This window comes from Passer montanus, unplaced genomic scaffold (assembly GCF_014805655.1).
Source record: "Passer montanus isolate IOZ18808 unplaced genomic scaffold, ASM1480565v1 scaffold120, whole genome shotgun sequence".
In the NCBI taxonomy this organism is placed as follows: Eukaryota; Metazoa; Chordata; class Aves; order Passeriformes; family Passeridae; genus Passer; species Passer montanus.
In genome coordinates, this window is record NW_024358723.1 from 523850 (window position 1) to 538210 (window position 14361).

The 14361-nt window shown below is 54.8% G+C and overlaps 3 protein-coding genes across 5 annotated transcripts; 1 reads left to right on the forward strand and 2 right to left on the reverse strand.

Moving 5' to 3' along the window:
- Positions 1–133: 133 nt before the first annotated feature.
- On the reverse strand, positions 134–2652 carry MGAT2 (alpha-1,6-mannosyl-glycoprotein 2-beta-N-acetylglucosaminyltransferase). The gene is made up of 2 exons (XM_039698113.1): positions 2574–2652; positions 134–1933 (listed from the first exon to the last, which is right to left on the reverse strand). Exons 1-2 carry the CDS (start codon positions 2650–2652, stop codon positions 570–572), a joined length of 1443 nt encoding a protein of 480 aa, XP_039554047.1. The 3' UTR covers positions 134–569.
- Positions 2653–2965: 313 nt separating this feature from the next.
- LRR1 (leucine rich repeat protein 1) lies at positions 2966–10816 on the reverse strand. Of its 2 annotated transcripts, XM_039698074.1 has the most exons (4): positions 10767–10816; positions 10601–10694; positions 6756–7487; positions 2966–4215 (listed from the first exon to the last, which is right to left on the reverse strand). In XM_039698074.1, exons 3-4 carry the CDS (start codon positions 7349–7351, stop codon positions 3963–3965), a joined length of 849 nt encoding a protein of 282 aa, XP_039554008.1. In that variant the 5' UTR covers positions 7352–7487; positions 10601–10694; positions 10767–10816; the 3' UTR covers positions 2966–3962. The 2 variants fall into 2 exon arrangements, with proteins under 2 accessions (XP_039554008.1, XP_039554007.1); XM_039698073.1 differs by lacking the exons at positions 10601–10694; positions 10767–10816 and adding an exon at positions 9133–9244 and having other exon boundaries at positions 6756–7483.
- Positions 10817–12875: 2059 nt separating this feature from the next.
- On the forward strand, positions 12876–13827 carry RPS29 (ribosomal protein S29). 2 transcript variants are annotated; one of them, XM_039698104.1, is made up of 4 exons: positions 12876–13037; positions 13183–13387; positions 13533–13632; positions 13708–13827. In XM_039698104.1, the coding sequence occupies exons 1-4, from the start codon at positions 12976–12978 to the stop codon at positions 13806–13808; spliced, it is 468 nt and encodes a 155-aa protein (XP_039554038.1). In that variant the 5' UTR covers positions 12876–12975; the 3' UTR covers positions 13809–13827. The 2 variants fall into 2 exon arrangements, with proteins under 2 accessions (XP_039554038.1, XP_039554040.1); XM_039698106.1 differs by lacking the exon at positions 13533–13632 and having other exon boundaries at positions 13183–13325; positions 13673–13731.
- Positions 13828–14361: the final 534 nt, after the last annotated feature.

A 14361-nucleotide genomic window follows, 5' to 3' on the forward strand; every position in this document is an offset into this window, starting at 1 on the left:
GGATTAAAGAAGAGAAACTCCCCCCTCCTTCCCATCCTGACTTTTTAGGAACACGAGGTGACATCATCTTTTTGCTGATAATCAAGAACTTCTCTAGGCTTACAAAACAACGGCATTTTTATTTTGGCAGAACTAAAAAAATCATATATTTATCTACATCGTAGTAAAAACAATGAGATTTATTTTCTTTTTTTTTTTTCATCCTTCATATATTCATCGACACAGCGCAACCGGACCGGGACTCGGGTGTGAGATGACCCCGGGTGGGACCCCAGGCACCACCAGAGCTCTGAAGCACCAAAAAAGATGCACTTAAAAGTGTTCTCCTCCTCCTCCTCCTCCCAGCAAACACAGCAGCAGGTCACTTTTTGCGTAGGGGCTGCAGCACGTCACCCGTTTCCAAAACGTGGTTGCCAAACATGAGAGATTACTATTTTGGGACACCTTTAACAAGAATGTTTATTCATATTAAAGCAGAAACCAACTGATAAATGCTGTTTATACACGTGTGTGCCTGGCAGAGACACAACGGGACAAGTCAAGGAGAAAAGGCGGCGCGAGGAGGCTCCTCACTGGAGTCGGCGGTAGCTCTTGCAGAGCTCGTGGTCCCTGATGTCCCCCCAGCCTCCGTTCTTGACGTGAGGGGACAGGGGAGCCATGGAGTACCTTTTACTGACGCTCATCGCCTCGGGAAACAGGTACTGTTGGTTGCTGTTCAAGAGAGAATCGATTTTGGCACTCTGGGTGGACGGTCTGCACGATTTCTTGTGGTGCATGCCGCAGTCCCCCGTGTGAAAAATCCTGGGGATTTCGGGGACCAGCACTTTCCAGAACTTTGGAAGACACGAGACAGTCAAGTGCTGCAGAGTCCAGTCCCAGTTGTAGTCATCGTAGGTGCAGAAGGCATCCGTGCACTCGATGAGCTTCTGGTAGGTGTCTCTGCCGAAGGCCATGCCCATGTTGTGCTCCGTGGACTTCCACGTCTTCAGCTCCACCTTGTCGGCGCGGCCGGCGAAGCCGCCCCGCACGGGGCTGTAGGTGCCCAGCGACACGAGCTGGCACTCGGGGCACTCTGTCTGCCGCAGCGCCCAGAGCCGCTTGAGGACGTGGTAGAAGTCGGGCGCCAGGTAGTGATCCTCCTCCAGGAAGAGCACGGGCCCCGCGTGCTGCCGCAGCGCCCGCACGCGCTCCCACACGAAGTGCAGCTTCCACCACCAGTGGTGCTTGGTCTGCGCGAAGCGCGCCTCGCGGTAGTGCCCGAACGAGTCCGGGAACTCGGCGTTGAGGCAGCCCAGCCGCAGCGCCGCCGCCCTGCCCACGTCGCGCGGGCAGTCGCGGGGGTCGTGCCCCGGGAACTCGCGCGGGTACAGCTGGATGCTGAACGGGAAGAACACCTGCAGCACCGGGCAGAAGTCCACGCGGGCCGCCAGCCGGTTCAGCTCCTCGGCCCACAGGTCGTGGCTCAGCACCAGCAGCACGTTCTCCACGCCCGGCGCCCGCCGCAGCGACTCGAGCAGCAGGCGCAGGTGCTCGGCGCGGTCGTGCACCTGCACCACGAGCACCACGTCGGGCCGCGCCGGGAAGCGCCCGGCGTTCCGCACCGGCTGGTCGAAGTTCAGCCGGTACACGAGCGAGCGGTAACTCAGCGTCGCGTTCTCGGACAGCGCCTCCGCCGCCGCCGCCACCACGGCGGACGACGCGTTGTTGGCGGGGCGGCGCGGCACCGGCGGCGGGAGCTCGCTGACCCGCGGCGGCTCCCCGGTGCTACCGGGACCGCCCCGCTGCTGCTGCTGCTGTAGCTGCTGCTGCCGCCGCCGCCCGCCGCCGCCGGTGCCCCAGAGCGCCAGGGCGCAGAGCGCCAGCGCGCGCGCCGCCGCCGCCCCGCGCGCACACGTCGCCGCTCGCCATTGGCCGCCGCTGCGGCGACCCCGGCCTCGGTATTGGACGGGGGAGACGTCAATCAACTGTTCGGCGCTTCCGCCGCGCGGTGGGGGCCGCGCAGCCGCCGGCGCCGCACCGCGCTCTGATTGGGCGGCGGCGGGAGGGGGCGGGGCCAAGGCGTGAGGGGAGGGCGGGAAGGAGCAGAGCAATCCCTCGGGATTGGGAAAAAGGGAAAAAACCGCTGGAAATGCAGGGAAAACACGCGGAAACCAGCCCGGAGCCGCGGGAGTAACCTGAAGGATGAGCGAATACTGGGTCTGAAAAGCAGCACGTTAAAAGCACTCTGCAATGACACCAAAAGGTGAGAAATCCCTCCAGAAATGCAGGAACAAGGTAAAATTATTTTAGGATTGGAAGAATAAAATAAAATAATTCTAATATGGAAAGAAAAAAATTCTAAGAGTTACAGAATAAAATAATTCTAGATTTGAGAGATTAGTATTATGAACCCATTCTTGAATGGTAAGAATTAAAAATTCAGATTAATTCATTCTAGAATCGCAAGTATGAAATTACTCCAAAGTTTTCAGCATTAATGCAGGAGTAAAATAATTCCAGAACTGCAAGAACAAGATAAGAAAACCACCCTAGATCATGCAGGGATGGGGACTCCATCGGTGCCCATGCCAAACCCTGTTTCCACGAAGGAATTTTCCCAATATCCAAATTAAACCTCCCCAGCTGGCACTCAGTGTGCTGCCTCCAAGCCATCACGTGTTCCAGGGAATGGGATGCCTAAAAACTTCTCAAAATAAAATAACTCTAGATTTGAAAGATTAGGATTATGAACCCATTCTTGAAAGGTGAGAATTAAAAAAATTCAGATTAATTAATTCTAGAATCACAAGTATTTTCCCCTGCTGTTCCCATCTCCCAGTCATGGAGCAGCTGACAAGGCAGGAAATAAAAGAATCTGTGGATATGCTCAATATTTTGGTGTCACCCCCAGAAAAATTCCAGCAGTTAATTCCTGGAACACACTGGCTGGAAACCCCTCAGACAGAACACAATCCACACGGGCACGGAAGGGTTTCAAAATTTAATCAGTCAACACAGTGAAACAAATCCCAGAATTGTTAAACAGGAGGACTAAGAAACAGTTTCAGGCACATATTTAGAAAAAAAAAGACATTTCTGGTATCACAAAGAGAGAAACCCCAAACCCAAACATTTGCTGTGGTAAAAACCCAGCAGTGCTGGTCCCTGCTCCAGTGGGAATGTTGTAACAGAACCTTGGGAAAAAGAAGCACCTGGGATTCCAGAACCCCTCTGGATGTGATTCCTCCTCCACTGGCACGAGGGCAGTGCAGTCCTGGCCCTGGCAGAGCTCGGGGCTCCCGTGGGGAAGCCTGGGATGAATTTACATTCCCTCGGTCCTTCCAAGAGGGAACAGCTCACCCCCAAAGGCAGAAGCCCCGCAGCAGGAGAAGGGAAATACATTCACAGGAAGGCTCCCTGCAGAGCAACACTGCTCCCTGCTGCGAGCAGAGATGCCAGAGGGGGAGAGGCAGGGCTGATCCCCTCCCTGCCAGAGGGGACACGAGCCAGGCCAGGCCAGGCCAGGCTGCGTCCCCTCCCTGCCAGAGGGGACAAGAGCCATGCCAGGCCAGGCCAGGCCGTGTCCCCTCCCTCCCAAAGGGGACAAGAGCCATGCCACGCCAGGCCAGGCCGCGTCCCCTCTCTCCAAGAATGGGACAAGAGCCATGCCAGGCCAGGCCAGGCCGTGTCCCCTCCCTCCCAAAGGGGACAAGAGCCATGCCACGCCAGGCCAGGCCGCGTCCCCTCTCTCCAAGAATGGGACAAGAGCCATGCCAGGCCAGGCCAGGCCGTGTCCCCTCCCTCCCAAAGGGGACAAGAGCCATGCCACGCCAGGCCAGGCCGCGTCCCCTCTCTCCAAGAATGGGACAAGAGCCATGCCAGGCCAGGCCAGGCCGTGTCCCCTCCGTCCCAGCGGGATCTGTCTCCGGTGGCACCGCGGTGCCAGCAGCTGCTCCGTGCCCACAGCCCCGCCGTGCCTGCTGTCAGCCGTGGCTCTGGAGGTGCCTGTCCAGGAACTGGGAGTAGCAGTGCAGGGAGCAGAAGTAGCAGAGCACGGGCGCGTCGGTGCCGCCCATGTTGTCCACCAGCACCACGGTGTGCGCCACGTGGTGCAGGTTCATGGTCACCGTGATCTGGATGAAGCTGCTCAGGCACGCGCTCCCGCAGCGACACGTCTTGGCCACCTCCAGGTCCTTGCACAGGTGGGAAGGGAGCAGGTGGCAGCCGTAAGGGATCCTGTGGGGTGACAGGAGAGAGCGTGAGCTCGGCACACTCATCTGTGGCACCGCAGGGCACTCTGCTCTTTTCAAGGTAAAAGGAGCTCTTTCATTTCTGGCTCCAACATTTACAGATTTCCAAAAGTGACAGTGGACTGGAGGGGGACAGTGCCACCTCTCCAATGACACTGGACAAACCGACAGTCCATTACATGTCTCCTCCTTCATAAAAGAATGTAAAACAATAAGATATGTACAGAAAGTGTGTCAGAAAGTTCGTTACAAGAATGTAAGCATCAGAAGGCTTAGAAAATCTTAAAAAATCAGGACACCAGGACACTCAGAAAGCTTAGAAAATCTTAAAAAATCAGGACAACAGGACAGAGGCACCAGCCATTCCCAGGGCACATGATGCCCTCAGTTTTAGCTCTCATGTTTTCCAGACTCTGCACTGCACTGGTACAGAACCCTGAACTCCATATAAAGTGTCAGCAGCTCTCCTCACAGCTCAGGTACACAGAACAATCCTTTGCCAGCCCCAAAACCAAGGACACCGCTGCAGCTTCAGCCCCAAAAGTGTAAAAACAGCAAACTGAGAAGAGCAATCTGGGAAGGTGGGACTGCGCCACCTGGAGATGGAATTGGACAATGAACCCAACATGGAAATGGACCAAAACTTAAAAAAGTGTGAAAACTTGTGACTCAGGGTCCATCTGGGGTGCAGCCCTGGCTGGGCTCTTGTGCTGCCCAAGGTGCATCCTGTGAGGCCTTTTAATAAATCCCTGCTTTGTTCTTTAACTCTGCCCACCCTCTGTTCCAGGAGCCTCTCCAGGCATCGCACAAACATGGAAAACCACAGATTTGGGACCAAAATGCCACTTCCCGAGATTTTAGGAATGAAATTTCCAATTTTAGGACTGAAATGCCAACTCCTGAGATTTCAGGAATGAAATGCCACTTCCCAAGGCAGCTCCTAAGGACATGAACTCCAGGAGACACCCCAACAGGGAGCTCACAGCAATCCTGGCAGCCTGGGCCACAGCCAGCTGGGGAATTAGAAAGATTAAGAGTAATGAGAGAATTACAGGGAGATTAAGAATAGTGAGACAACTGGGCACGTTCTGTTCTTCCCTCACATTCCTGTGCCTCACCCTGGCCTGACACAGCAGCCACCATTTACTCCTGCCTCTTACACCCAGGAGCAGCAGTGTTAAAAATCAACTCAGAGAAAGCAGGAGATAAACTGGAGCCCTGCAGGCATGACATTAAAAGTTCTCCTGCTCTCTCCATCCATCGTGTCAGCAACGACATCCAGAGTTGGGAATGGGAATTGCTCCTTTTGGAATTTACAGACTGCTCCTTTTGGAATGTACTTTGGGGTACAAAGTAAATAATTCCCCTGAGGAATTCTGTCGGGTGGCTGAAGTGTGGGGCTGAGCAGTGCCCAGCTGGCACTCCAAACTCAGCACAGATCCCACTGACTCACATCCTGCCTCCACCTACACATTCCCAAGTCTTTCCACACACCATCACTCACACAGCTAAGACTTCTTAGGGTTTTTTTTTCCCACCTTAATTTCAGAACACCCTTTTTTCTGGGAAAAGCATAATCAAGAACTCTGGTACTTTCCCAGACTGATTCCCAAACATTATTTTTGCACCTTCTCCTTCTGTTTTGTCCCTTTCTCAAGGTTTTTACAGTAACTGGAATGTGGCCAGTGCAGAAGGATTTCTAGAGGTAGAAAAAAGCCTTAATATTTATATAAACCCACTGCAATTTATATAAAGCTGGGAAAGGAGACATGTGGGGTTTAATTATAAAATCAGCCAGGTCAGCAGTGGGTGATTTGGCCCAGAACATGTGGTGGCTCAGCTCTCTTCAGGGTGTGCCTGTGGATGCCTTTGGTGCAAATTTCTGCACAATTACCCCGGGTTTATGGGGCACTGCCCACCCTCAAGGCAGGAACGGGCACAGGATGCAGATCAGGGACACTTCCAGCCTCTCTCTCCTCCTTTTCTGTGCCAAATTTCTGTCTTTGTGCTCCCTTCCCACCCAGAGCAGGGTGGCAGCAGCAGCTGCTGGTACCTGGAGGCTCCTGGCACACAAAGGATCAGGGGTGCAAGTGGTGGAGCTGATAACAAACAGCAGCCTGGGAGGGTGGGATTTACTTGGTGAAATCATATTTTTTTAAATTACCTCAGAGCTGGGCTCTTTCAATAAATCAGAACACCCTCACTCCAACACCAAGGGAAATGAGGAGCCTAAGGAAAACCTATGGCAAGGGAAAGGCTGCAGAAGAAGTGGCTCAGGGTTGTAGAACTGTGTCTCTTTTCCCAAAGTTGGCCAAAAATATTCTGTTCATCTCTCTATGGTGGATGAGAACACTTCAATCTCTGCCTGTCCTTAAATACTTCCAAAGACACCAATTATCCTGATGACTTGGCAAGGGGAATTCAAAGGAGTTTTCATCTCCTGAAGTTAACAGTGAGAAAGGAGGCAGTGAGGGGGAAGGAGGGGACCTTGAAGGAGCGGTGCCAGGCGTGCCCTCCCTGCCTTACCTGTGATTGACGGTGGCCCTGGCAGCACACTCCAGCAGAGTCAGGGGGATCTTCAGCTGGATGTTGGGCACCAGCGGGTTGGGCTGCTCGAAAGGATTGCCAAAGAGATCCAGGTTGTCCAGGGAGAGCTTCCTGAAGTCGGAGGGCAGGAAGGGCAGCTTGTTGCGCGCGGCCGACAGGCAGCGCAGGCGGCTCAGCTGCCCGATGCGGCAGGGCAGGCGCAGCAGCGCGTTGTCGTCCAGCCGCAGCTGCACCAGGCCCCGCAGCTGGCAGAACTCCAGCGGCAGCGCCTGGATCTGGTTCTGGCTCAGGTCCAGCAGCTGCAGGGATTTCTGCAGGCCGGAGCTGCACAGGGCCGCGCTGAAGGCCTCCAGGTGGTTGTCGCGCAGGTCGAGCTCCTGCAGGCACACCAGGTCGCCCAGCGTGGCCGGCAGCTGCTTGATGTGGTTGTGGCTCAGGTCCAGCTTGCGCAGCTTCTTCAGGCACAGCACCCGGCTGTCGATCCTGGCCAGCTTGCAGTACGAGGTCTGCAGGTGCTCCAGGGAGAAAGGGAAGCTCTTGGTGAGGGGGTAATCCCTCCTGGAAGTGATGATCATTTTGGTTTTGGGCTTCTCCACGTCGGAGTTCTTGGCTGGGACCAGAGGTGAGAGAGGGAGGACTCCGGTGTCGTTGCCTTGGTGAGCCAGTCTCACGGCTGAAAGGAAAGTCTTTAAATTGATCACATTTGCCTGCAGGGGAACACAAGGCTGGAGTTAAAAGTTCATTATCCTGGTTATTTAACACTCTCTGAGCTGTCACTCAGCAGGGCAGGGGGATGGGAGGGGGAACAGCTCTGTTATGAATAATCCACCCAGGGAAGGAACAAAGCACCAAATCCACAGCTGGAAATGAAGTACAGGAAAAAATGTGGTGGATTTCAGGGAGCTCCCTGATGCACTGGGAGCTCCCTAAAATCCACCAGGATACAGGACTGTTACAAACACACACGGGGAAATCAGAGCTCTAAAACCTGAGGCAATAGTTCCTGGAAGTTTCTAGGAAAGAAAAGGATGGAAGCTGGGGTTGAATACAGCAAAAGGAAGGTGAAGTTGGTGCTCGTGGCCACACACAGCTCTGGCTGTGCCAGCTGCAAAGAGGCAAATTCTTTGCAAAGACAAAATAATGCTTGAGTTGGGATACAGTATTTTGGCAGCAGAATCCCAGGACAGTTTGGGTTGGAAGGGATCCTAAATCCCATGCTCTTCTACCCCCTGCCACGGCAGGGACACCTCCCACTGTGCCAGGCTGCTCCAGCCCCAGTGTCCAGCCTGGCCCTGGGCACTGCCAGGCATCCAGGGGCTGCTCTGGCAATTCCAGCCCAGCCCCTCTCCACCCTCCCAGGGAACAATTCCTTCCCAATGTCCCATCCAGCCCTGCCCTCTGGCAGTGGGAAGCCAATAAAGAAAGGCTCCCACCAACTCTCAATATCAGAGTATCAAGAGATCTGTATTTTAAATAAAGATCCAGAAAACTCCAGGAAACTAAATGCATCTGTTGCACCGACTTGATTCACTTCTCGGAACATTTGTGACCAATTATTTCTCGTCTAGATTTTCCATCAAGTCTCTGCTTGAGCTGATGTGCAGCTGACAGGCACTGAGCTGAAAAGTGAATTCTAAAATAAAAACCACATTGCAACCATAGAAGGAAAAGAAAAGAACTGCCTTGGAGTTCTGAGAGCCCAGAGGTTGTCCTTGTGTTCCCAGGTGTCACTTGCCCAAGGCCAGGGACACATTTTGCACCTCAAAGACAACTTTGCTCCTAAATCTGTTTGTTTAGACCAAATTTGAGAGGGCTCAGAACTAGAGCACACAATGTGCTATAAGCACCCAGTACGAGAAAACAACGATACTGGAGATAACCCTGGATGGAAATGTGGGAGGAATAAAGACATTAAAGGTCAAACTTCATTGACTGCATGTGGAAACAAAAATGATCATTTTCCTTAAGCATTCCAAGCACAACTCCTGCTGTGCCACCTTCCAGAGGCGGGGAGGCTGCACAACAAACACCTTTGGATCCAAGGTTATCCAGAGAAGCTGGGGCTGCCCCTGGATCCCTGGAAATGTCCCAGGCAAGGGTGGATGGGGCTTGAAGCAGGCTGGGACAGAGGGAGGGGTGGATGGGATGGGATTTAAGGTCCCTTCTGTCCCAAACCAGCCTGGGACCCTGAGACCACCAGCCCTCATTATCTCAGCCAGTCCAACACACACATTCAGCTACAGAATTTCCCCTCATTCCAGGCACATTTGTGGCATTTCCAAGATCAGTGAAATGGGAATTAAATCCAAAAAGTCCTCCAGATCTGTAAGGACCAAGTGAAATCAATACTGCACACCAGAATGAAGCTACAGGCAGGATTTCTTTGCTCTCAAGCACAAAGCACAATTCCCTCCACCAGACCTCCCCAGGGCCATGTCAGATCTCCAGACCTCTTGTTGAGAAACCCTGAAAAAAAATAAAAATGAAGCCAATAATTACTTGGAAGAGCTCAGGATGCAATTTCCTGCCCCAAGCCCGAAGTCTCAGCCCCAGAGACAATGCTGGGAAAGGAGCTGAAGCTGTGCTGATGCCTCCCAAGAGTCAGAGCTCCGAGGAAATCGGAGCTGAGGCGGATCCAGGGAAGCAGGCTCGGACCTGCTGAAGGGAAACAAACCCCAGAAAACACCCAGGATTTGTTGTTTCTGCTCCAGGGGTGAATGCTCTGCACTGGTGTTTCCCAACTCCACTTCTGAGCTGGCTGAGTGCAGCAAATCCAGCACCTGGCACAGCACAAGCAGGGGCATTTCACATAACCAATATCCCAGTCTTTGGAAATCTCTTTTCCACCAAGTTTTTGTTCATCTTTGAGAGTTATGAAGCTTTTCTGTAATGGTGTAATAAAAATCTGGCAGAAAACTACGGAAAAGGGATGAAACATATTAAATTTGAGTCCTGGAGTTCTTAAGAGGAACCTGTAATATTTTGAGATAAACTTTTTGATTTCTCACTCTTCAGCAGAAAAATTCTAAGTAAAGGAGGCAGAGTTATTCTGAATCTAAACAAAAGCCTTAATTTTTGCAAAATACAGAGCACACTGGCTTTCAACAGGAAAAAAACCAAACTGGGTTTGGTGTTCTCCCTTCTTATTTAACCATTTAGCAGGTTCATAAAATGAATGTGCTTTCTTTAGATTCAGGTAACAGAAAGGAAAAAGGATTTTCTAAACCACCAATCAACATTATTTGCTTCTATTTACACAGCCTGACTCTACAGTTTCAGGTAAGAACTCAGAGGTTTTAGAAAGCCTGTCTTACTTTTCTCTCCTATAGGGCTACAAAAGATTCCTGCAACAGGCACAGAAACAAAGACATTAGTGATAATATGATATTTCTGATGAGTTTAGCGCTGTTAAAAACACTTTACAAATCCTCTGGGAACTTGAATAAATACAGAGGTATTCGAAATAAAGGGAGATGGTGCCTGTGCCCTGCTCTGTGTGTGCTTTGAAAGCCACGGTGAGCACACGAAAACAAGAGTAAATCTCAATTTTTTTCCATGAGAAGGACTGCAAGGAACAACAATTTCATGGAATTTAAGGCCGAAGACCCAAAACCACTGCATCAGAGAGCTGAAAAAAGCTTTTTCTAAAGAAGCTGTGAAGATGGGAGACTGGGAATTGCTGGCTGGGCTGGAATTGCCAGAGCAGCTGTGGCTGCCCAAGGCCAGGCTGGACACTGGAGCAGCCTGGGATGGTGGAGGTGTCCCTGCCCTGGCACTGCCTGGGTTTAGTGTCCCTTCCCCGGCGGTTCGCGGTGCTGGCGGCGTGAGGCACAGATCCACCGCGGGCTCCCGCAGCCGCACCGTGGCCTTGCCCTCCTCCACGAAGCGCGTGAAGAGCCGCTCCACGTTCTGCTGCACCTGCGGGCACAGCGGGCTCAGCGGCCGCCCGGGGCACCCCCGCCGCGGCCCGGCCCCCGCCGCCGTCCCCACCTTGTAGCGAGCCCCGCCGCGGTCCCGCGCCGTGCACACCATGAGGTAAATCCCGAGGATGTGAGGGGGCATGGAGGTGTGAAGAACACGGGGTTGTGAATGGACGTGGAGGAGCTGAGGGGACAGGGGGGTTTGAGGGGACATGGAGGGTGTGAAGGGACGTGGGGAGCTGAGGGAGGACACAGAGGAGCTGAGGCTGCTTACAAATCTTAGGGACTCTAAACACGAATGAGTCAGGTTTAGAAAGGACATATTGTTTATTCTGTGCAGGGCACAACATGGAAATTGTCCACAAATCAGTCAATCAATCAATCAATCATCAAAATGATTTATACCCTAATGTTTACATAAATCCGTCCATCGAATCCCCAGTTTCCGCCTACCTAATACACACTCATGGCCAAGCACGACATAAAATATAAAGTTTTCCACAAACATCAAGTAAAGCATAAGACATGCGGTGACATGTGTTGTCATTGAAAAGGGGTTAGAGGGGAGAATGGCGTGAGGAGCAACAGGGAGCAGAGAAAGGGCCAGAGAATTCTGTGTAAGGACATGGAGGGGACAGCAGCTGTGAGGGAGGGGACATGGCGGAGATGAAGGGATGGCGGGTGTGAGGGGACACAGAGGAGGTGAGGGGACACAGAAGCTGAGGGGACATGGGAGGTGAGGACACAGAGGAGCTGAGGGGACAGGAGCTGAGGGCAGGGGGTGTGATAGCAGCAGCTGAGGCTTGGTAAGGGACAGAAGGCTTAGGTCAGGCTTGGTGTTGGTGTGGGCGCCATGAGGCGGCTTTGAGCACATTAAGCAGCATTGGGAGAAAAAAAATACAAACCCGGGGAGCGTTTAGTGAGCGTTTGTGCAGATGTATTATTTGAGGGCAGAAGTGGCGTTCCAGATTTGGTTGGTGCGGTGAGTTGCGTGGTTGAGCGGTGCGGGCTTGTTGCGCTCGGGCCGAGCGCGCCTCCTGCTGGAGCGGCTGGTGCGGCTGGGCGGGACACGGGGAGAGAGAGGCGGGAGGAACACGGGGCGTGAGGGGACAGGGGCGTGAGGGGACACGGGGCGTGAGGGGACAGGAGCATGAGGTGACAGGAATGTGAGGGGACATGGAGTCTGAGGGGACATGGAGGAGCTTAGAGGACATAGATATGAGCAGACATGAGCGTTTGAGAGGACATGGAGTGTGAGGGGACATCAAGGACATGAGGGGATGCTGAGGATGTGAGGGGGCATGGAGGTGTGAAGAACACGGGGTTGTGAATGGACGTGGAGGAGCTGAGGGGACATGGGAGGTGAGGACACAGAGGAGCTGAGGGGACAGGAGCTGAGGGCAGGGGGTGTGATAGCAGCAGCTGAGGCTTGGTAAGGGACAGAAGGCTTAGGTCAGGCTTGGTGTTGGTGTGGGCGCCATGAGGCGGCTTTGAGCACATTAAGCAGCATTGGGAGAAAAAAAATACAAACCCGGGGAGCGTTTAGTGAGCGTTTGTGCAGATGTATTATTTGAGGGCAGAAGTGGCGTTCCAGATTTGGTTGGTGCGGTGAGTTGCGTGGTTGAGCGGTGCGGGCTTGTTGCGCTGTTTGGTCAGTAGGAGGCGGTGTTTGTGTGTGCGTGTTTTGGGGCGAAAAGGGGTGTTTGGGGGTTTTGGCAGGTATTTAGAGTGTGGGGCCACAAAAGGTGAGCCCGCGTGTCACTCTCTTGCCCCGGCTACCCTGGGGTGGCTATTCACAGGTGCGGTCTCCCCCGTAACCGCCAACTCTGACCTGGGCCCCGCCTCTCTCCTTGGGCGACTCCGGCCCCCAGCTCACCCCAGTATCACCAGATAGATGTCTGCCATTATGTTGAGCGCTCATTCCGCAGCGCGCACACCTCGGTCCAGAACCCGTGGGCTCAAGGATCCGCCGGGCTCAGCCTCCCCCACGGCTAGGATTACAGGCGCGCGCCACTACGCCCGGCGCTCTCAGCTCCCTCCGCCGGCCAGACGAGCTGCAGCAGCTCCACGTCACGGAGCGGAGCGGCCCGCCCGGCGCTCTCAGCTCCCTCCGCCGGCCAGACGAGCTGCAGCAGCTCCACGTCACGGAGCGGAGCGGCCCGCCCGCAGCAGCGGCGGCGGGGCGGGGAGCGGGAGGCGCGCGGGGCACGCCGGGAGGCGCCGTGAGGGGGTATAAGAGCCGGCGGCCGCCGCCATCTTCCTCTCGGCAGCGCGCAGCCATGGGCCACCAGCAGCTCTACTGGAGCCACCCCAGGAAGTTCGGGCAGGGCTCTCGCTCTTGGTCAGTGCTGCCCCTTGCTCCCCCTCACCCGGGTCGTGGCTGCCGTCTCGCCGCCCTGCCTCGCTCTCCTTTCCTCTCACATTTCCCTCCTCCTCCCCCGCCGCCATTCCCCGCCCTCACGCGCCTCTCTCTGTTCCCCTCACAGCCGCGTGTGCTCCAACCGCCACGGCCTCATCCGCAAGTACGGGCTCAACATGTGCCGGCAGTGCTTCCGCCAGTACGCCAAGGACATCGGGTTCATCAAGGTGAGCGCCGGGCTGCGGGACGGGGCTCCTCGGGGGTGCCGGCATGGGCCACCAGCAGCTCTACTGGAGCCACCCCAGGAAGTTCGGGCAGGGCTCTCGCTCTTGGTCAGTGCTGCCCCTTGCTCCCCCTCACCCGGGTCGTGGCTGCCGTCTCGCCGCCCTGCCTCGCTCTCCTTTCCTCTCACATTTCCCTCCTCCTCCCCCGCCGCCATTCCCCGCCCTCACGCGCCTCTCTCTGTTCCCCTCACAGCCGCGTGTGCTCCAACCGCCACGGCCTCATCCGCAAGTACGGGCTCAACATGTGCCGGCAGTGCTTCCGCCAGTACGCCAAGGACATCGGGTTCATCAAGGTGAGCGCCGGGCTGCGGGAGGCGGCTCTGGGGTGCCGGTTCCCGCTGACTCCCCTCTGTCCCGCTCTCTTGCAGCTGGACTGAGCGCCGGCAGGATGAGGCGACAGCCAGGAGCTCCCGGGGCGTCCCAGGCCCTCCCTGACACATCTGCAGCGTCTCGGCTCAGTCTCACCTAATAAATGGTCTCCTAACCCAGCTGGTTCCTGCGTGTTTCCCTTCCGTGCAGGTTTTGGCGGCTCGGGGGTTCTTGAAGTGGGGGCTGCTCTGCTCGGCTTCCCAACCTTCCTCTTCCCCGGGCTGCTCCAAGCCCTGGCCAGGGATCCAGGGGCAGCCACAGCTGCTCTAGAGGGAGTGAGGTAAAGACACACTTAAGTGCCAGAGGTCTGGAATTCCAATGAATTCTGGAATTCCGAGTGTCTGGGTGCTCTTCTGCTATGAGGGGACTGAGCAGGTAAATGCTCTGCTCACACCTGGGGTCCTAAATGCTGCTCCCTCCCAGCTGAGTGCTCTGCAGTTCCTTTGGGAATGCTCAGGAACCTTTGTCTTGTCCCCCTGGCTATGGCATCAGTGAGATGAGGTGGTGAGGAGGGAGTGGGAGCAAAGGCTGTGGGGTTATCACAGAATTTGGGATGGTTTGGGCAGCTCCTTCCCTCCTAAACCCTTCCATGTGTGACACAGGGATGGGGATTTGGGAGCCCTGGGGAGGGGTTGGCTTTCCTCACCAGGAGG